General features: G+C 39.8%; 7 protein-coding genes across 7 annotated transcripts; 3 read left to right on the forward strand and 4 right to left on the reverse strand.

The window, feature by feature from the left end:
* Positions 1-97: 97 nt before the first annotated feature.
* Positions 98-4,142, reverse strand: DFA_05624 (uncharacterized protein; the record flags this gene model as incomplete). The annotated part of the gene is made up of 6 exons (XM_004361285.1): positions 98-740; positions 1,269-1,587; positions 1,721-2,255; positions 2,482-3,845; positions 3,871-4,073; positions 4,117-4,142. The coding sequence occupies 6 exons, from the start codon at positions 4,140-4,142 to the stop codon at positions 98-100; spliced, it is 3,090 nt and encodes a 1,029-aa protein (XP_004361342.1).
* Positions 4,143-4,422: 280 nt separating this feature from the next.
* DFA_05625 (uncharacterized protein) lies at positions 4,423-8,270 on the forward strand (the record flags this gene model as incomplete). The annotated part of the gene is made up of 2 exons (XM_004361286.1): positions 4,423-5,838; positions 5,931-8,270. 2 exons carry the CDS (start codon positions 4,423-4,425, stop codon positions 8,268-8,270), a joined length of 3,756 nt encoding a protein of 1,251 aa, XP_004361343.1.
* Positions 8,271-8,427: 157 nt separating this feature from the next.
* On the reverse strand, positions 8,428-11,178 carry DFA_05626 (uncharacterized protein; the record flags this gene model as incomplete). The annotated part of the gene is made up of 1 exon (XM_004361287.1): positions 8,428-11,178. One exon carries the CDS (start codon positions 11,176-11,178, stop codon positions 8,428-8,430), a length of 2,751 nt encoding a protein of 916 aa, XP_004361344.1.
* Positions 11,179-11,770: 592 nt separating this feature from the next.
* On the reverse strand, positions 11,771-14,953 carry DFA_05627 (uncharacterized protein; the record flags this gene model as incomplete). Its single annotated transcript, XM_004361288.1, has 4 exons — positions 11,771-14,372; positions 14,511-14,581; positions 14,670-14,699; positions 14,903-14,953. 4 exons carry the CDS (start codon positions 14,951-14,953, stop codon positions 11,771-11,773), a joined length of 2,754 nt encoding a protein of 917 aa, XP_004361345.1.
* Positions 14,954-15,163: 210 nt separating this feature from the next.
* DFA_05628 (uncharacterized protein) lies at positions 15,164-16,770 on the forward strand (the record flags this gene model as incomplete). Its single annotated transcript, XM_004361289.1, has 3 exons — positions 15,164-15,335; positions 15,436-15,993; positions 16,100-16,770. 3 exons carry the CDS (start codon positions 15,164-15,166, stop codon positions 16,768-16,770), a joined length of 1,401 nt encoding a protein of 466 aa, XP_004361346.1.
* Positions 16,771-16,881: 111 nt separating this feature from the next.
* On the reverse strand, positions 16,882-20,667 carry DFA_05629 (uncharacterized protein; the record flags this gene model as incomplete). The annotated part of the gene is made up of 5 exons (XM_004361290.1): positions 16,882-16,957; positions 17,071-19,294; positions 19,385-19,535; positions 19,620-19,750; positions 19,821-20,667. The coding sequence occupies 5 exons, from the start codon at positions 20,665-20,667 to the stop codon at positions 16,882-16,884; spliced, it is 3,429 nt and encodes a 1,142-aa protein (XP_004361347.1).
* A 186-nt stretch (positions 20,668-20,853) lies between these two features.
* DFA_05630 (uncharacterized protein) lies at positions 20,854-22,264 on the forward strand (the record flags this gene model as incomplete). Its single annotated transcript, XM_004361291.1, has 4 exons — positions 20,854-20,888; positions 21,269-21,307; positions 21,670-21,835; positions 22,163-22,264. 4 exons carry the CDS (start codon positions 20,854-20,856, stop codon positions 22,262-22,264), a joined length of 342 nt encoding a protein of 113 aa, XP_004361348.1.
* Positions 22,265-22,364: the final 100 nt, after the last annotated feature.

Raw genomic sequence — 22,364 nt, forward strand, 5'->3', positions numbered from 1 at the left:
ATTGTGTTGTGAACATGAGAGAGTACATGTGTGATGCAATGATGTGATAATTATTTTTTTGGAGAGAGGAGATGGGTTGATATCTTGTCTGTCTTGTCTACTCTTTGACTGTCGAGGCAGTAGCAGTAGTAGTAGTAGTATTTGGTGAACGATGAATGATTGGACGTCGAATATCGGTGTTATGCAAAAAGATGGAGCATTCTGGATGCAGAGATACATTGTGACATTGACATCGATGAGTGGCTGGGATGGCAAGATCGTCTTTTTGGGTTGCAAATCTTCTGAGGCAAAAGGATAATGAGCACTCGGATGCATCGCAGAGATGCAGTGGAACGACTTTGGAGGGTGGTGGAGGAAGAGCGAGGAATACCTCATTAGCTCGAGCACCCATTGGATCCATTAGAGGAGCATCAGCACCGTTTTTTGATCTTTCTAGACCGGTATTTGTCACGATTCTATTGAACACTTCGATGTATGTTGGTGTGAATAACGGTAGATTGCCACAGAGACTATCGATAGCACCGAGACTGTTGTTTTCAGTATTTCGTCCTGTGGAAGTGATGATGTGATCTGGGGTCATAAAATCCATCGCTCTGCCGGAATAGCAAGTTGCAATGTAGACAACCACGTGGACTCCAATGTTGATGATTTCATTCACTTGATCGGCAATCGGTCCAAACTCTACCAAATCGGGTTTGTAGTTGGCTAAATCCAATTCGCCACTTGGGACGAGCTGCACGCTGTATTGTTCTGGTCCCGTTTGTCCAGTCGGCGATTGATCTATTCCATGAGTCCAGAGGAATAGGAAAAACAAATCACCAGGCACAAGTTTTGTCTTCCATCCTACTCCCTTTAGTTTTTGCAAAGTACTTACCACCCGATTCAATGTTGGGTATTGGCTGGGTACTCGCACTACATCCTGACTAGATTCGATCATGGCTGCGTGAGTATGAAGATATTTCTCTCCTTGGTACATGGATGTGAGATAATTGCTGATTACTGTGTGGAAGGCTGCACCAGAGTCACCAGCATAGTGCATGGGATTGCCCGAATTTTTTGATGTGGAAGCGATCACCAAAGATTTGATTCGGACTTTGGGATCTTCGTCGCTGGTAAAGACAGTTTTTGTGTGGGATTGCATCATTCCAACGATGATATTAGTGTTATAGTCCATTGGAACATAGGTTGGATTCCACGTCCTTAGCATATCCCACAACATAGGAGATATTGAATAGCTGAAATAGGATACACCAAATATTTGAGCATACAACACAGAGTAATCGTGGTACTCTTCGGTTTTGAGCAAAACTGGGTCGCTCAGCTCAACCGATCCCATCCCAATCGTTGAGTTGCCCTCGGAATACAGTTCCATGGCTGATCCAGGAGAACATCCTTTTCTGCCAATGATTGTGTAGACGGGCGAGGGGTTGTTGGTTACTGCCAAGTCATATTTACTTCCTCCAATCATTTGCAATGCTAGCTTTTGACTGTCGTTTGGTGTAGTTGTTGTTTGACAAATGACAACCCTTCCGTTTGGCATTGATTTGATAAAATCATATAGTGTCTGTCCTGCAACAATGTTTTGACCTAATAGGGGAAAGAGTAAAGGTTAAGTTAGTATTTGTGTCTGTTTATTGTTTAATTAATTAATTAAAAATCAATCTTATTTTTTTTTTTCTTCCTTTCTTTTCTTTTCTTTTGATCGATTGTTGTTACATACCAATTGCATAGACTATGATACCACTAGTAGTAGTTGATTGAACAGTTGTACCGTTTACTTTTATATCTGTGCCACTGACTAGAATTGAGTTGTAGCTCACTGCTGGCGTGATTTCACTCATCAGCGACAGACAGGGGAGTCTAATCGATGACACTGCCGGGTAGGTACCAGCCAACAAAAACGATTGGACCGGTGCAATCGAGGCACCAACCTTTCCAATGATGGAATAGGATGACCCATTTTGTGCCACTGTTCCATACTTGACTCCTCCAAGCATGGTGGTGATTAGGTCTCTGGCTTCATCTCCAAGACCGGCTGTCCAGTTGCCTTTTGTAGCGAGTGCAACGAAATATCCCGTTGGAATAGTTTTGAGATAAGCAACAAATGAGTCTGGATCACCGCTACTTGAGGTTGTATCATAAGAGGTTACAGATAAGGGTTCGCCATCTGTATCAACCACCATCATATTGAGCGATTGACTATTTGAATATGTAATTTCTTGACAATTAATGTAAAACTTGGCATCATTACCAGCCTATAAATAAATAGAAATAAATAGAAATAAATAAATATATGATTTGTATTATTTGTACATTATTATTATTTATTATTATTATTATTATTATTATTATTATTATTATTATTATTATTATTATTATTATTATTATTATTATTATACATACGGCACTTCCAATTGCTTTGATTTCAAATGTAGGGTTTACACAGAGCATTTTACTTGACAAGCATGCAGACAATGATACATAACCATAGTTTTTGATCTGTTCTGGAACAGAGCCAGGAGAACTACCTTTTCTTCCAATCAAAGTATACGATGTGTGATAACCTATTTGACTTGTCAAATTGGCACCCAAGGTTTTCAGCGCTGCCAATAGGGCTGGTGGATAGTCTGTATTACCGTTTAATTGTTGTTGTATTGACACAATGACCACGTTGCCAATGGGAATCGAGTTTTGGATAAAGTTGGCAACATCTGATAGAGCAATTTCGGATGGGTTGTGGACTCGGTCGTCTAACATGACTCGATAGTGTGTGAAAGAGTTTGAGGTATCGGAGAGTACGGTCATTGAAAAATCATATTTGTGAGGCTCAACTACTGCTCTGCCACCAATGTACGTGGAATATCCTGTTGATATCCGCAAATCAGAGTTGATTCCAGATTGATTGGCGTGGTAGGTGGCAGTGACCGGCTCGTCAGATGATATATACTCGCAGGCAGCTACACCGTCAACCGAAACAATAATCCATTTTTTGTACAAGGATATTTTATCGATACGGTTACTGCCGAATCGGTCCTTGAATAATTGGAGGCATTCCTTAGATAGGCCTATATTCTCGAGGCCGTACATCATAGTAATAGAGATGGCAATCACATTCGATTTGCTTTGCTGTTTGAGGAGCGCGATAAGCCTGGCATTCATGGTGGCTACGTCTGGTCGAAAATTGTAAAAGCTGACAGAGTTCAATAGGGTCAAGTCTGGTGAGAAGACCATTACATGGACGCCGCCCTCTGGCAAAATTTGAGAGACCGGTCTGTTGTTGATTGTGAGTGAGGTGGAGTAGTCGTCCGCTTGGGTAAGTGTGATACTGGGAGAGTTGGACATGACGCTGTACGCTTTGAACAGATGCGACTGTTGACCTGCACCTTCGGTGGCTGTTCCCATTGCTTGACCCTTGTATCCAATGATTGACAGCGATGAACCTGTGGTACGAGTATTGATGTCGACACTACCAATCGATGAACATGCTCTGATGATCGAGTCAGTCTTGACAGACATGCTTGAGCTGATCGATACCATGACGAATTGTCCAATGAGAAGCGATTCCATCTTGGCGACGAATGCTATCTCACCAGCATCTCCAGCCGTTTGAATATTAAAGGAATCTATACTAAATGGAGGCTCTGATTCTGGTTGGTGTGTGAATACATTGACGTTTTTTGAGGTACCATCGAAATAAAACTCTACCCCATAAATCTTGACGAAATAGATTGAAGAGTTGAGTATTATCTGGTCCATATCTTTAAAATTATTATTATTATTATTATTATTATTATTATTATTATTATTATTATTATTATTATTATTATTATTATTATTATTTTGACCTGAAAATATTATTATTATTTTGACCGAAAATATTATTATTATTTTCAACTACAACATAACAAACAAAGTAAGACACAGAATAATATGCTATATAATTTAACTTTGTTGTTAGGTGGACAGTTTTTTGTTGGGTTGTATGAGAAAGATAACAAACTAATGCTCTTGTTTGACAAACTTTGCAACTCGTGCCTTGCTGGCTTCTACCACGTCTACACTTGCACTCTTCTCTTTACTTGACAACCATCATTGCACAATGACCTCTTTTTCTACTTAGCTTTCTTTCTGTTTGCTTGCATCCTTGTGATGATCATTGCGCGCCTAGCTGAAGATCATTACCACGTCGGCACCTTCATCGTCGGTTGCTCGCTAGTTTGTGAAACTGTTTCTTTGTTTTCAAATGCATGGTGAAAGGTGTCTTGTCGTTTGTCTTGATCAGCATCTTCAGTTTTTTTTTTTTTTTTTTTCCACCAACACGAATAATAAATTAATTAGTGATAAACCAAAATACTACAAAAGAGAGAGATAATAATAATAATAATATAAATATAATAATAATAATATAAATAATAATAATAAATGGTATTTCTAATATCAAGAGGTCAGAGTGACTCTGAATTCAATTTGTTTGGAAATAATTATATCCGTGCTGGTGGTGTCAACATTACATCAGGAATCAATCTATGGATGTACGAGCCAGAAAACCTATTCTACCGAGAGAGTGCGTTTCCATTCTCCTACTCCAACTATTCAACCCAAGATTCGGAGCAGATGGATTTGTTTGTCGCCAAGATAGCATCGCTTTATCCAGGAACTAGAGTAGCCATCCTGTCATACACTGGCCTACCCAATCCCGTGCCAGACAATGTGGCTCGTGCCTTTAATTTACTAGGATCTATCAGCATCGATAGAGTGGGGACCAATCCAAACTTTTGTATGATTGGTGTCAAGGGTGGTAGTTCGGCCGAGTCGTTTGGAAACAATGCGACCACACCAAACAAAATCAAAGCTGAAATACCATACGATACATTCAAACTCGCATCAACCAATACAGTAGCAAGCTCTCTAAAGATTGAATACGACACTGGTGGCAAGCCAACCATCCACAATACCAACACTCTTCTCGACAACTATCAATTGAAAGCACTCAACCTGTTTGTCTTTACCGATTCCAATCCAACTCTACAAACATTCGACTATGCCAATTCAGATGACAAGTCAAAAGTCCAATATATTCTAGAGGGTCTACCATATGGCACCAAGTTTGCACTCTTTACCAACGGGTTCAACCGGTTCGAATTCAACGATGATACTGTCAACTTTTTAAGAAACCATTGTGGTAGTGTGGCCATTGACGTCTTTGTAAATGACTCGACCCTTTTCATTTGGTACATGGTATCCAAAGTTGGTGCCACTCGATCGTTTACCGAAGATGTGGCATCTGGTGAATGCAACTTCTTGTACACTCGAACCGAAGATACCTCTCTCAGAACACAAGAACAAATCAACGAACCTATTGAGACTGATATTTCAGTTTACTCAAATACCTACAACGGGGTGTGTGACATTTCCGTCAATGGTTTGACCTCTATCCAATTCAATGGATTTGCAATGTGTGCAATCAATGAAGTCACTGGCCAAATTTATTACACTCGAAACTATGACATCTCTGTTTGTGATCCCACTCAGAGTGCCAATATGATTCAAGATATCCTCGATCTTTCAGTTGGAACCGTCGTTGCAATTGGACTGGCAGAACCAAGCGTTGCCTTTCAATATGGATTCACAGATCAATTACAATTTGCCCTCGAATCTGTTGGTGCCTCACGTGCCAACGAGATAACTCAATCCCTCAACTACACTCTCATCGGCAGAAAGGGATCAAGACCAGGATCGGCCTACGAAAATTTAGGTCAATCTCCATCACGACTCTATTCAAGTTTTATACCAAGACAAGTCAAACCATTTATTGAAATTGAAGCCATTTCAGAAGCTGTATGTTTATTATTTATATCATAATATTTAGAATTATGTGATTATTAATTAACATTGTTTATTATTATTATTATTATTATTATTATTATTAGTTTTATTCATACCAAACTGAAACTGATTATGGATACTCTAGTTTTAAAATCAATGGTACTTATGTCACTGGATACCAAGGAAATAATTTGATTGGTCTCAATGTGATGATAGTCAACCCTACAACTGGAATTGTTCAAGAGTTGTTAAACTATGACACCCAAAAGAACAGCAGTTCTGCTCAAGCTTTTGCCGATAAATTGGCAACATTGGAAGTTGGTACCATTGTCGCCATTTCTGTCGTTGGAGGTGCCTCTAAAAAAATCGATTTTGCCCTTTCAGCTATTACCGATTACCTTGGAAGCAAACTGATTGTTGATTTTGCATTCCCAGAATCTCTTTGCATCATTGCTACTGTCAACAATAAAATATTGACACCTGCCAACCAAAAAGTACTCAGTGAGTGCAAGTCGATTGGAAAAACATCTTGCTCCACAAGGTTCCCCCTCAAATCATTGTTTAGCAACCAGGTATTGGGTGTAAACATGTGTGCCAGATCAAAGGGCAGAGCAAATGGAAGTTGCCAAATAATGGTAAATGGAGAGGTGCAAGCACTTGGGGATGCACAAGGACTCAATGTTGTCTTTGTCGACAACAAAACATTGGTCAAAACCATCAAACTTTACTACACCATTGCAAGTTGGGAGACTTTCCTTTTGGATGTTCAAACCCTTGAGGATGGAGTCTTTGTGTTGGTAGCCATCAACAAAAGCATGCCATCCAGTGGACCATCAAACATATCGGCTGCAAAGAGAATGGTATTCTCTCTTATTGGTGCGTGCAAGTTTCTCTTAGTTCCAGACGATGGATCGTATTCAGTCATTGGAATCAAAGCATCTTCACCTGGGTCTGCTATTGAACAATATTGTTCAAATGGTGATAATCAAATTTGTGTTGCATCATGGGAACCAATTTCTACTACTACAACAACAACTTCTTCATCAGATGTTGATTCAACTCTATCAATATCAAACTACACCTATGGGCAGTCACAAGCCAATCAAACAATTTATTCAGTTCCATTGTTTGACAACTACTATGATATGTGTTCACCAGTCGCCCAGTTGAACAAACAATTCGCAATTGGAAACATTTATTCAAATGAACCAGCGACCAACTGGGAAAATCCAAGACTTCCAACAAGTGGCAGACGGGTAAAGGCACTATTAATTGGACTCGAGTACAAAAAGGGAACTGGCACACCACTGCCCAACTCGACCAACGATATCAATGAGCATGCTGCCGCTCTTGTCAATTGGGGATATGTCCAAAAGGAGAACATTCATATCCTAACAGAGAACCTTACCCAAGTCCAAGTCACACCTACTACCCCCGGCTCGACAAAAACCACTGTTTGTGGACCAACCAAAAATTGTATCCTAGATGAAATTAACGATTGGTTGGTTCCCAATTTTATTCAAGGAGACACGTTCTATGTTGCCATTGTTGGAAGAGGTTTCAAAAAGTCTGCCTTTGGTGGAAACGATATCAATTCAGGTCTTGTAGTCCTTGACGAAACATTGACCTATTCCGATTACTCGCTCACCTGGGAGAGTCTCCTCGCGCCATTTGCCGGTATACCAGCTGGAGTCAATGTTACTTTTGTGCTCGACTGTGACAACACCCTAGGTTTTTTGCCTTATCTAGCCGTCCAAACAATCTACCAGGATTCTGTTGTTCTTTTTTCTTCAAAGGAAGGACTTGCTGCTCCACTTGCAGCAAACACCATTGGTTTCCTTCCATTCATCACCAAGATTCTGACATCGTCCGATCGTACAGATCTGCCAGTGACCTACCAATCGTTGATTACTCAAATAAATACAAGCGACCAATACAAATCGGATGCATCCTTGTCGGTCTATGGAAATTCAGTTGGAGACTATCCATTCCTCTCCTCTGGAGATACGTCAAAGATTACCATCTACGAGTATACAATGTCTGTTCCAGGTACCAACAAATTGAGTTATTTCTACTCAAGATTCACTAACTTAGTCGGTATGACATTGGTTGGAGCTGTTTGGAAAGCATTTGCACCAGATGATTCACAAGGATCTCCCGTATACCAATACTCGATTCTTACTCGTCCCGTCATCAATGATGTTGAAACATACAACTATGACTATTCTCTCGACAATACTCACGAGGTTGATCCAGTCACCCAATACCTCGAATGGTATCCAATGGGTTCAGTTTGGAGAGCATCTTCTGTTGGTGGAGAAGATCTCATACCTGTCTATCGTTGTTACTTTGATGGGGTAACCAGAAGATACAGATACTCAAAGACAGATGTTGTTGCTGATTGGAACATCGAAGGTGTTGCATTCTATGTTTATAATCTTTAATGAAAAAAAAAAAACAATAAAATATATAAGTAATTTAAATTAATAGTATCTATATATGAAGTTTTATATTATATAATTCTAAAGAAATAATTAAATATACTACTAAACAACTTGGTGATATCAATTAATTAAATTGTTGTTTATTTTATTGTTTTTTTTATTTAATGTTTTGTAATAATTGTCTTTGTTGTACAATGAATTGAATATCATCGTCGGTCAAGGAATCAAATCCATTTCTCATTCTTTGAATAATAGAAGCTCTTCTTTCATCTTTTTCTTGACCATCATCATCATCTGGTTGTGGAGTAGGTGTATCACCAACAATACTGTTATCATCGTAGTCGGGATTGGGCGTATCTTGGCCTGGGAGCAATGACGATGATGAGTTTTGGTTGTTACTTGGCATTTGGTCACTTGGCATTGGAGATGATTCGATGGCAGGTAAAATCCAATCATTGTCTTTTTCTTCTTCTTCTACTAGTTGTTGTTTGGGAGATACAGATACTCTTTGATTGGTGAGACACATTTTGATGTAGATCGGTGCACCCGAGTATAAACCATTAAACTCATCAATGCAATCAACTCCGCAAACAGTTGCACCCAATACACCACTGCAACTAAACTTGACGGTGGTGTTGAGGAGGGTTGCCAACTTTTGGACTAGTGGATAATAGGATGGATCCAACCACAAGCCAACCTTTCCTCCAGGCACCAACAACCGACTAATTTCCGATACCATAAAGTCGGTCAAGTTGAAACTTTGAAGTGTGATATAGTTGATGGTTGCATCCTTGAGCGGTATTTTTTTGGTCCAATCTTGGAGGATAATATTGTAGGGGATGGGACGTGTGCCATACGAGCCGTCTGCACCCACTACTTGGTAGGTCGTGTTCGCGTGTATGTTGACATTGATCGAATCAGAGAATCCACTATTTGTATTGAATCCCTCACCACCAATATCGAGATGCAGATTGTAGTCATCATTGATTGCCATTGATCTACGATCCATGAATAGAGACATGTCTGTGGTGGCACGGCTCACCGTCTTGCCATCAATCGTTACCTGTACTGCGACTTTGCCCCAAATGAGTGCAAACAATTTATCGAGTACAGGATTGGTGCCACCCGTTACAAGGACTGCTAGTTCGGTTGAATCGGTGGTGACTGTTATTTCGTCGAGACTGTCTACAAATTCTTTGGCAAGCCCAATATCAATTGCGAGTGCGTAAGCAACACCATACTGGCCGACGATGGGAAGTTCTGGTTGGAGAACCAAGAGAACCCCTGTTACGATGGTCATGCCGACCAATGCCACGGCAAGCAATACCGATTTTAGAAAACCACCAACAAGTCTAATTCGACCTCCTAGAACAGGAGCATCCAGAATATCTCCAGTGCTCTCATCAAACTTGTATATTGGAATAAGAGATAGTTGCATTGTCGGTATGATATCCTTGCTTGGGATGGTGCTGAGACAAAGATGGAATGGAATGTTTAATGGAGCAGTGATAGTTGTCGTCCAATCGCCCGGAGCTGGATTCTTGATAACCATCTGATAGATTGAGCTTCCGACAACTGACACGTAGGTGGTTGGTGTGTTTTGGGGCCCCGAGTAGATGTTGCCCGCTGGATCTCTAACGGTAAGGATGCATCCTATAGGGAACGTCGTGATTGTCATTGAAGAGAGACCAATCACCAAAGTGGGAGCACCATTCGAGACCGTGATAACTTGGGTACGTGAGGCAGTTGCAGTATCGCCTGCTTTGGACGAGGTGGCTTGATTGGTAACCGAAACAAAACTGTACAGGTTACTGGCACCTTGAACGTACTTTGCATTGAATATTGGCACAAACTTTGTAATGAACCCTCCAGCACCATTGCATCCGGTTGCAGACTTGTCGGTGAGGTTATAGTCTAGTGGCCAGTATCCAACCAACCCAGGTTCATTTCCTTCGACCATATTAAACATTGTGTTGGTGATCGATGTCTGTGTCAAGGCAACGTTCCAAATGGTTATGTCCTCCATCTCTCCAATAAACTGTGACGGAACTTGATCGTTGTTTCCAAATGTGATTTGATAGGGTGTCGCAAGTCTCCCGACATTGACAGGTATCGAACTGGCGGTTTGGGTAGCAGTCACCGTTTGTTTGACACCATCAAACCAAATTTCCAAATCAATCCCTCTTCTGATGGCTGCAACGTGATGCCATTGTCCGTTTAGTGCCTTGGTAGCTGCCGTTGAAACGTACAAGTATCCTTGGCCATTGTCTGTCAAAAATTTAAACACTCCGTTGGCCAAAAGAACCAAAGTCCATCCAGGCATACCACCGGCAGGTTTACGACACACCAATGATCCAACTGCCGATGTTCTAAAGAGGGTGGTCACTGAAAAATCTTCAAAACCAAACGAGTAGGCAACATTTGCTCGACACACAATTTTTTCACCGTCGTTGAGTTTGAGAGCATAGTTTGGAAGGGTGGGCGGTTGTCTTGGGTAAGTGTAAAACGCCACGGAATCCTTGACCCAAGAAGTTGATGGTAGAATGTTGGGATCCTCAGTGTAGAGGTATCTTGCTGGCGTTCCACAGTGATACTGGTAAATTGGGATGGTTCCCGTCACTTGAGTAGTGTACGCATCGAAAATTACATCCATCTTGGTCCAAGGGCTAGCCAAGTTTGCATCGGTCGTCAGAATATATCGATCGGCCCCGCCGGTGAAATAGGGGGCAGAGTACTGGTAGATAGGTACACCTACTCCACTGCCTGGAGACAAGGTACGAAATTGAACCGTTTGTGTGTCTCTTGTCCATCCACTAATGACTGCAGAGGCGTCAACAGAGTAACGGTAATTATATCCTGCAGTATTGATTACTACGTATGTCCAAACATTTACAATTGCAACTCCCATTATTCTTATTATTATTAGGTAATCTATATTATTATTATTATTATTATTCTCTGGAGTTGGCTATATAGTTGTATGAGTAAAATGTGTGAAGTTACTAGTAAGGGTTATTTTGGTGATAAAACAAGGGTACTATGATGAGCCATCATTCACAGTAGCAACTGTCGTTTTCTTTTTATTAAGGCCTTTCACCTCTTCTGTTGCCTGATCTGAGATATACCACGTCGAGGGTCCTCATATGATGAATGAAAGCGAGTAAGGCTGTTGGTGTTGTTTGAAAAGGGAGGAGGAAGAGGTCGAAGCTTGACAACTGCTGTTAGTTGCAAACCATCATTATTAGTTCCTTTAGACAACAAGGTTTGAGAGATGCCACGTCGACTCTCATTGAATGAAAGCGAGGCAATGGTGCTTGTTTGTTTGGTGAAGCTCTAAACGACTGTGGCTGCTCCCAAATTAGGAATAATTTTTTTTCAGTGCCAGCGTTGCAGCAAACAAAGAAACATTAAAAAAAGCAATACTTTTTGAAAATAAATTACCACAATGTGTGATTATAACCATACATTTAATAATTATTTATTTATTAATTTAAATTAATTTATTTTCTTGATGATTGAGTAATATATTCAATGTCTTTTGGTGATAATGATTCAAATAATTTCTTCATTTGCTCGAGTAAGGGATCGACCTTTACTTGATTTGATTCTTCTTTTTCCTTTTCTCCTTGGACCATGACAAAGTCTGATTCTGGTTCTGCGATTGGCTCCTCTGCGATTGGCTGAACAAATGGTGGCGACTTGAATGCAGAGATTCTTTGGTTGGTGAGACACATTTTGGTATAGATTGGGAAACCAGAATAGTTTCCATCAAACTCATCAACACAGTCGACACTGCAGATCGAAGGATTGGTACCTCCAGAACAACTGTACTTGATGGTGGTGTTGAGGTTGGTTGCCAATGTTTGGACCTTTGGCAAGTAGGTTGGGCTGATCCATAGCCCAACCTTTCCAGCGGGGGCAATCAAACGAGAGATCTCTGTTACGATAAAGTCTGTCAGTGCGGCTCCTTGCATTGTGATATAGTTGACAGAGCCGTCTTTGAGTGGGATGGGACTGGTCCAACTTTGCAAAACGATATTGTTTGGAATGTCAAGATAGGTGTACAATCCATCTCCTCCAATCTCTTGATATGTGCTCTTGACAATAGTGTTGACGTTGATTGCATCAATGAAACCACAACGATTCAATATACTGCGACCTTGTCCACCGATATCAAGTTGAAGCTGGTGGTCGTCGGCAAGCGCCATTTGAACTCTGTCAAGGAACAACGATGTGTCGGTGGTGGCACGGTAAACAGTCTGGCCGTTGACTGTGACTGCGACCTTGACATTATCCCAAACCAGTTTGAAAAGAGATTGGATGTTTGGGTTGCCAGAGCCTTCAACATCGATGGCGGTTCTCTTTGACGCCTCCATTGGACTGAGACCGGAAATAGCATTGACAAAGCTTTTCGACGTGCCCATGGCCGCCGACAAGGCTTGTGGCGCAGTGACGGTCGATGTGGTTGGCATGTCTGGTTGGGTGACTGATAAAACAGCCGACATTACACTCAGTCCATTGGTAGAGTATCCAAGATAGGCTGATTTTTTGAGTACTGATTTGAAACCAAGACGACGACCTTCAAATGGAGAGTCCATAATGTCACCGGTCATTGGATCGACCTTGTACAGCGGCATCAACGAGGTTTGGATGGTCGGAACAATGTTTCGACTGGGCACGGTGCTGAGACAGAGATGGAATGGGATGTCGACTGGACCGGTGACTGTGGCCACCCAATCTCCAACCTTTGGTTGTCGAACCACCATCTGGTAGACCGAACTTCCAACCATCGACACATACACTGTTGCCGTGTTTTGTACAGTGTTGTAAACGGTTCCAGTTGGATCGGTCATTGATAGTGTGAACCCTGCTGGGAATGTGTGGAATGACATTGCACAAAGACTGACTGCCAGGATCGGTGCCCCACTAACCACGGTGATAACCTGAGTACGAGCGATAGTGGCTGGGTCATCTGGTCTCTTTGAGTTTGCGTGATTGACTACCGATACAAAAGAGTATTGGTTTGTACCTCCTTGAACAAATTTGGTGTTAAAATTTGGCAAATACGACATGCCACCAAAGCCCATTCCATTGGCACCGGTAATTGATTTGTCGGTGAGGTCATAGTCCATGGGCCAGTATCCAACCAATCCAGTCTCGTTTCCATCGACAATATTAAACATGGTGCTTGCAAGTTGAGTCTTGTTAATAGCCACATTCCAGATGGTCACGTCTTCCAACTCGCCAACAAATTGAAGAGGGACTTGGTCATTGTCGCCAAAGGTGACTGGATATCCATTCGTTCCGACATCTAATGGAGGTGTTGCTGTCTGGTTGGCTATAGTAACTGTTTGTTTGACACCATCCAGCCAAATCTCCAACGATGCACCGATTCTGATGGCTGCAACGTGATGCCATTGTCCGTTTAGCGCCTTGGTGTTGCCAGTCTTTGCACGACTGAATCCTGTGCCATTGTCAGTGAGGAATGTAAACACTCCGTTGGCAGCAACCGTCAAAGTCCACCCTCCATTACCTTCACGACCTTCTGCCGACTTTCTGGTGACCAAAGAGCCAGCGACAGTAGTACGGAATAATGTAGTGACCGAGAAATTTGATACTCCAAACGAATAGGCAGTGTTTGATGGAACGACAACCTTGCCAGTGCTCAACTTGAGGACATAATCTGGTAGTACAACTTGAGGCAATGGCAGACAGTGAAAGGCAACCGTCTCTATCACCCAATCGGTTGATTTGGGGATGTTTTTGTTGGTACTATACATGTATCTTGGCCCGGCATCGCTATTTGAAATCGAGTATCGATAGATTGGAACGGTTCCATCGACGGCCGAAGCAGTAGCAAAACCATTAAAGACAGGTCCATCCTTGATCCAGCCTTGTCCATAGTTGGCATTGGTCGAGTACATGTAACGATCACCATAGACATAGGCAGAGTGGTACTGATAGATTGGTATACCTACTCCACTGTCTAGAGCTGGAGCTCTCCATGCAATCGCTTGATCAAGAGTATAATGAACAAGTTGTAGATTGGGATCAATTGCATATCTATAGTTGTAGCCTGCAAACGACTTGCTAGAGTATGATCTAACATCAATAATAGATACACCCATGATATGATATTGATTAAAGGATAATAATAATTGAAAGAGATGTGTTAATGAATATGATGAATGCGATGATGATAAGTATCAGGTGAAAGATGAATCATTCAATCATACATACCTCCTAATCACATGTGATGCAGCAGAGGAGGAGGTTGGTTGATTCGAAACATCTACGTTTAGACAAGGAAACTAAACTAAACTAAACTAAAAACAGGTTTGATGCAACGTGGTTTATGTTGATGTGGTTTTTATTTTTTTGCATAGATGATCTTCAAACGAGAAGAGCTTTGCAAACAGAAAGACAAAACTAAAGAAATAAAGACCTTGCCTTGCTGGCACTCCCTTTTTTTCCTTCTCTCCCTCTCTCTTTCTCTCTACCAACTAAATGGGTACTCCAGAAAGGGGGAGGTGAAAGCTCACAAAAAATTATAGAACCAGACAGACAGACAGACAGATAGATAAATCGAAAATAGAATAATGCACAAATTATTTGTATTGTTATTTGTTTACTTGGTGTCTACCACCACCACCAACAGATGTAATGCTCAGACAGTCTACCATCTATTAAATCCAGTTACATTATTTTGTATGAAAGGTTTGACGACGTCAGTTTCAGATGTCGATGCAGTCAATTGTGTTGGAAGTGCACAGAACCAGAAATGGACCTATGCTGCCAATGGTCAGTTGATCAACGTTGCAACCAACTTGTGTTTAGATTTCAGTACCAATACCGTTGTCTCTGTTACCTGCAACAGTGCCAATCCAAACCAAATGTGGAACATTGCCACTGTCCCATCGTATCCTGACACGTTCCAATTGGTCAGTAGAAGTACTGGAAAGTGTCTACAAGTCTATCAAGATACCAAGTATCATGGAATGATGCAAACATGTGGTTCAACAACCGATATGGGTACCAGATACCAACTATTTAGAAAATATTCTAGTATGTAGTCCATTATTATTACTCTTATTCGACATGTCCAGTCGACTTAATATTAATAATAATAATATTTTATAATCTTTTTTTTTTTTAAACAAAATAGGTATAACAGTAGAACCAACTTACAATAGAATTGCAATTGGTTTAACACCTGGAGCAAATGTTTATTCGGATGGAGCTATTTTGAGTCCTGGTTTTACTCTATCGGTCAATGATTATAGTTTGGTGCTCGACTATACAGGCCAATTTATTTTGTACTCTCCCACGAGAACTGTCTTGTGGTCGATGAGCGGTCCAACACCAGTACTTACGACTATGCCATATGGCAAGTTTACCTATGACGGAAACCTTTGTAGCTATAAAGGAAGTACAGCTGAATTTTGTACAGAGACAAACACTCTTGGAGGGGTCTACTTGAATATGGTTCCACCTGGCTCATACGATCGTCCTTGGGGCATAGTCATCCAAAACTCATCAGGAAGGATGGTATGGGGAAGATTCGGTACAAGTACCACTGTATCTGGGTTCTACTCGTTGATCCCAGGCAGTTTCCTCGATGCCCTCACAACCACAAACAACAAACTTGGCCCCGGTGAATTTATCACAAACGGTCGTGACTATCTGACTTTGACCAGTACCGGTCAAACCCAATTTTGGGTTAGTATGTATCTCGAAATAGGAAACGAACAGGTACTACTCTTCCAAAATCGATTTTAACAACTCTTTTTTTTTTTTGATTGAATTTATTTATTTATTAATTTATTTAGGAAATCCATATCATAATGGACAGTTGAAATGGGAAATGTCAAACCCAAATGGAATTGAAGGACCATTCACAACAACCATTCAAAGCAACGGTAATATTTGTACTCAAAACAAAAATGGACAAAGGGTATGGTGTGCTGCAGAGAAATCAATCGATTACTCTCGCTACCTATATGTTCCACCCAATGATGGCAACGATGTAAATTGGGGATTCATTACACACGATGGATCAAATTTTGCCGGCTGGGGTCAGTTTAATATCCCCGTTTCAACTTGGAGCAATTACGTCATGCAAGGAACAAGTTGGACAAACAGCTTGAACAATGGAGTGATCAAGGTTGAGAAAAGTTCCACTTTTTTGACAACGTTGACCTATCTCGTTCCAAATGGCCCAGTAGTGACTCTGGTTCCAGAGTACTCTGGAACATGGTCAAAGGTAAATGCTTGGAGTAGTTCAGGCAGATATGCATTCATAGCTACCAACACGGCCAATTGTGTCCAAATGTTCACCACCGTACAGTGGAAACAAGAGTTTCTAGCAGCCCAACCAAACTACTTGGTTGCCATTCCGGCCATTCCGGAATTTGTTTTACTAAACTCAAATGGACAACTCATTTGGAGTGGCATTCGTGATGGTTTCTGGAACTCTTCATCATCACAATGTAATTGGTAAATTTAAATATAATATTGGAGTGATAAATAAATACTATAAAATATAATATAATGAACAACAAGTGGATCTTGGGATCAATTTTTTTTTCTTTATAAATAGATTTTTTAATGTTTATTTGAAGATGTTGGATCCTTGTTGTACATCTGATGAACTCGGAGATGATCCTTCCACATCAAAGATTGATGCTCTTTTGTACAAAAATAGGTAGCATATCCATTCTTTGCGCAGGTGTAACACTCCAAAATAGATTCGTCGCCGCAGTAGCAGCAGGATCTCTGTGGTGGAGCGGTATGTTTGTACTTTTCTAAAACAAGTTCTCTGACCTTTTGCTTCTCTTTTTCAAATTGTTCTTGCGCTTGGCCCTGACTTAGTAATTGGTGTTGGATTAAAAGTTGTTGTTGAATGTGAGGTGATACAAAATTGTTGGTAGTAGTATTGTTGTTTGGATTGCCTGGTGTTGTGCCATTTGTTGAAGAAAAAGAGAATGCATTATTGTTGTTTTGATTATTATTACTTAGATTATAATGGTTATATCCAGTATATAAATTATTACTTGAAAAATCTTGTTGTTGTTGTTGGTGTTGATGTTGTTGTTGTTGTTGATTTCTTGAACTATAATGAGTAATATCAGGTGCAAATAATGATGAAACGCTATTGACAGAAGAGGTGGGTGGTTGATTAGCCTGTGATGTTAGATAACTATTATTTGAGAACCAAAGTTGATTCTCTTGACCATTGCTGTTGTTATTGTTGTTGTTGTTGTTGTTATTGTTATTGGTAGTAGCTGCGTTGTTATTTTTACTCAAAAAGCTATTGTTATTGTCCCATCCTCCAAAACTAGTATTGTTTGAAAATATACTATAGTATGGCGACGATGTCGACGACGATCCAGGAACAGTAGAGGATTGTGTCGGTGAGGATAAATTCGTCGATGGAGTTGTTCCCAAAAAGTTTGAATTATTATTATTATTGTTGTAAAGTATATGACTGTTGTTGTTGTTTAAAGAATTTCCATTCATTGCTCCATTTCCATTCATTACTCCATTTCCGTTGGTTGTTGAAGCTGCTTGTTGGAGTTTAGATAAAAGTGATCCGTTTGGTGTTGTAATGGGTGCAGAGTATAATGGTTGTTGTTGTTGTTGTTGGTGGTGGTGGTTGTGGTGATGTTGTTGTTGTTGGTTGGTTGATGAGTTATTGTTGGTTGGTAATTTGGATTTCGACGGTGACTGGATGACAGTTGAACCAATGTTGATGTTGGTGTGACTAATAATATGATTAGATGATGGTGAAGGTGGTGGTGAGTTGGTATTGTTGTTGGCGGAAGTAGGGTGTAATGGTGAGTTGGTGGCTGATTTTTTAGGTTTGGGACCTTTGGAGTTACTGGCTACCAAGAGCGATGGATACTCTTCTTCGTATTGTTCATTGTTGAGAACCACTGGTGGTTGGACAGGTGGTTGAACGACGCTATACGAAGGGGCTGCACCATTTAATAAACTTGAGCCAAATGGAACGGCCGTTTGAGAAACATTGTTGTTGTTGGACAATCCACCAAGAGTTGGTGAAACAGTCGTTGGTGAAATAATGGCTGGTTGTTGTTGTTGTATCAAATTATTTGGTAATGAAATTGGTGTTGTAGTTGTTGTTGTTGGTATATTTGTAAATGTTGATGTTGGTGGTAAAACTGTTGTATTTGTATTGGTTGGTATAGTTGTTGGGGTAACTATGGTAGGTGGTGTTGAAATGGTTGTTGTATTTGTATTTGAATTGGTTGTTGTTGTTGGAGTAACTATAGTAAGTTTTGGATCTGGTTTGGAAACATCTGCTTTTTTCTTTTCCTCTTTTTTGTTATTATTGTGAGTTGGTGCTTCTTGTTGTTGAACTGGTTGAATTGCTGGTTGAATTGGTTGGGGAGCAGGTTCAACCTTTTTGTAACTAGTTTGAATGTTTAATTTTTTCGATTTCTTTTGACCTGGTGTACTCCACTCGCCGTCGTTGGACAATTGTTGAGAGGGAGTGTCGCAGATGGCACAATTTTTAAAGTCGTCTGTGTTTATATAGGTACAAGCAAGACATCTCCATTGGTTTGGCTTGAGAACAACTGCTTCGTCGGGATCGATTGGGTCGCTCTTGATGCTCGCATTGTGGTACTCGTCAAAATATGCATCAGACAAGGGTGCACCATACTCGCTCAACGTGTCGCCAAGTGCCTCGATCTTTGGCAAGATGCGGTTGAGTTGGTTTAAAAGCTTGTCTCTGCTGTGTTCGCTAATGACTGGTTTCTGATCGCTCGAGCTCAATGCGTCTGGTCCGACAGCTGCACCCCTGGTCAACGATAATTTTTCTGTTTGTGATACAAATGGTATGTCTGATATATATTCAATCGCCTCGACTACCTGTTGATGAAAACGCATCACTGACTTTTGTGCTGCCGTCAACCTACTCGCAACTTTTTCATCCAAAAATGATGATGGATCCGTTATATTTCGTTTTGATGGAATTTTTAAATCTTTTAATTCATGAATACCTATAGTAGTAGAGTTGTAATGTAATATGTTATTATACAGGTATATAATATATTATGATTCTGTTGTTTGTTGTTTGTTGTTTGACATACTAGTTTTTAATTTTGATAATCTATCCTTGACATGTCTTAATTTGCAATGTTTTTCTAAAAGATTAAAAGTTTGTTCGTCTGTAATCGATTCATCCTCTTTTGGTATTAATTGTGTCCATTCTGTCCAAATGCAATTGGCGACTTCGTCAATCTAAAGAAATAGAGAGAGAGAGAGAAAGATATATATCATCAATACACCTGATTCGTTGTTGTCGTTGTAAATGTTGTTACTTACTTCCATTTCTACAAGTTTTCCTCTTCTCTTTGCTTGACAAGATTTATTTTTTAAATTTCTATCACCTAAAACAACCAAACAATCTGCTTTTGAACTAGTTATAATCTCTGCTAAATTTTCTGTTTTTATACCTATAATAATATATAATATATAATGAGTATACTTGTCATTATCATTATATCTCTCTCTTGATTTGCTTACTTTGATTATTTTCTTCAGTTTTTAAATGAACATCAATGCCACCTTCAAGAAAACTATTTTGTACTTCTTTGGCAAAACGCATGACTCTTGGATCGGTAGCATACAAAACAACCAATTGCAAGAATGGACGACGTCCAACCATTCTAGAAGGATTCGAACGACACGACATTGATATAAACTCCTCTTCATTTTCAGATAATGATAATCCATTCAATGAAGAGTTTAAAGAACTATTACCAGACAATGGAGGACTATTTGATGATGTAGAACCTCCCATACTATTATTATTGTTTGGTTGTTGTTGTTGTTGTGGTTGTTGATTGTTGTTGTTGTTGGTCGAATTTGAATTAGCTTGTAAAGCAGCTGCCAAGAATGGTGATAAATGACTAGATGGTTGTTGTTGTTGTTGTTGTTGTGTACCAGATGCATCTTTTTTGTTATCTTTCATTGTCGATGTGTTGTTTGCATAGTTGTTGTTGTTATTGTTGTTATTGGACGATCCTTTCTTTCCACCACTATTGTTGTTACTATTATCAAGTGACAATGATGGTGGTTGTTGTGACGCATTTGCTTGTAGAGCAGGTGACGAAGGTGACGATGACGCACCACCATAGCTATGCGAAAACCGACAGCTGTCGCCCAATTTACAAGTACCAGATTTAAAATATTTACATACGATGGCATATCTAGACGAGGAGGAGGAGGATGAAGAGGATGAAGACGATGATGGAGGGGCGGTCGATGATGACGACGCGGTGTTTGCGCCGCTCCACTCCTTGCTGCCACTGCTGCTGCTGCTTGTTCCTCCGCTATTTAGGGAATGATTATGTTGATGTTTTATATTCATCCCCCGCTATTTTAAATATGCTCTATATTAATATAGATATATATATATAGATAGATAAGGTAGGTTGTTATTGAGTTTTAAAATAAAATAAAAAGAAAATGATGAATGAAGCAATAGTTGTGCTTTCAATCCTTTTCTGTTTCCTAAAATAATAAATATATAAATATAAATATATGATGATGAAAGATGAATGATGATGAAGATAGATCAATAAAAAAAAAGTAAAGAAGAAGGTTAATAACGACTCTAATTTGAAATGATGCTGCTGAAACAGAGATCGACAAGAATGAAATAATTATTATTATCCCCAAAAAATTGAAATTTAGGCTGTTTAGTCGACTGAGAGAAGAAGTGTACCAACAACCAACGACAATCGTCACCTGGGGGTGTTACGTTATTCAATCAATCTTTCTTTGTTGTGATCTCTGTCAAGAAGTTCGACCCTATTATATATATATCTAATATATAACGAATCGACTCTACTCTACTACAACTTCGTCTGCTTTGTTTTTTTTTTTTTAAATGTATCATATATCTCGTATCATCTCGACCGATTCGTTTGTATCGCGATACTATTATTGTTGTTATAATCTTTGAATAGCTATTTGTATGTCGGCAGCGTTAAACAAAGTCACAAATTGTATTTAGACTCTATCTCTCTTTCTCTTTCTCTCTCTTTGAACACGCATGCACTATGCTTTGCACTGTGTTGTTGTTGTTGTGTTACTATTCTTAAACTACTTCACTAATAATATGTATTTGAGTTGTTCATAGATAGATAATTACCCTTTCTTCTTCTGTCTTGTAGAGATTACTATAATTATTATATATTGGTTGTTGTTGTTGTTGTTGTCGAATCGTTTAGAATGAATTCATTCGAAAAATTGAAGTAAAAAAAGAAAAAAAAAAAAAACAAAAAAACGAATATATTGTTAAAGATGGAAGAAATACAAGGTACAAACAAATACAAATTTGTGGAATGAAATATATTTATTTATATAGTATGCTCAACCAATTTAATTTAAAGAAAGATAAAGGAGGTCATAGAGAACCGACAGAATGCATAGCTATATATTCCAATGGGGATGGATTGGGTTGGAAAGAGATATCCCATTTCCATTTCCACTTCCACTTCATTGTCAGCCATCCACCACTCTCTCTAGAGTTGGTATGTATGTGTATGCGTGTGTTGTGTGTCAAGTGGAATAAGTGTTGGCACAAACCACGACTCATTGACCACACGATCATATCATTGACACACCCCAATAGGTTTGGACCATGCCAACTGACAGACGACATCTTCAAATTTTGATCGAAATCCTTTCAAAAATCATACTTGTTTGTCATGCTAGAAAAGGAAGGAATTAAACCGCAACTTGGCATCATGTGATGACAAACCTTCTAAATTCTACACAATCACCACTTTCAAGAAAGAAAGAGATCTCTGTATAGTCAAGGAGGTTAAGTTATTATTATTCTTCTTTTAGTACCATAGTATCCATTCTATCTATCTATCTATCCTCTTATCTATTCCAAACAAATAATATTTGGGTACCACCCACCACCGCAACAACAACAACAACAACAACAACAATAAAACACACTACTTTTTAAAAGCAGATACAATGACCTTTTATTGTTAATCGACGGTCTCATCTACCCCACCCACCTACCCCCCCCCCCCCCCCCTCCCTCTC

Source organism: Cavenderia fasciculata (genome assembly GCF_000203815.1).
Source record: "Cavenderia fasciculata unplaced genomic scaffold Scf_Dfasci-G-o-80e12.f1-5, whole genome shotgun sequence".
In the NCBI taxonomy this organism is placed as follows: domain Eukaryota; phylum Evosea; class Eumycetozoa; order Acytosteliales; family Cavenderiaceae; genus Cavenderia; species Cavenderia fasciculata.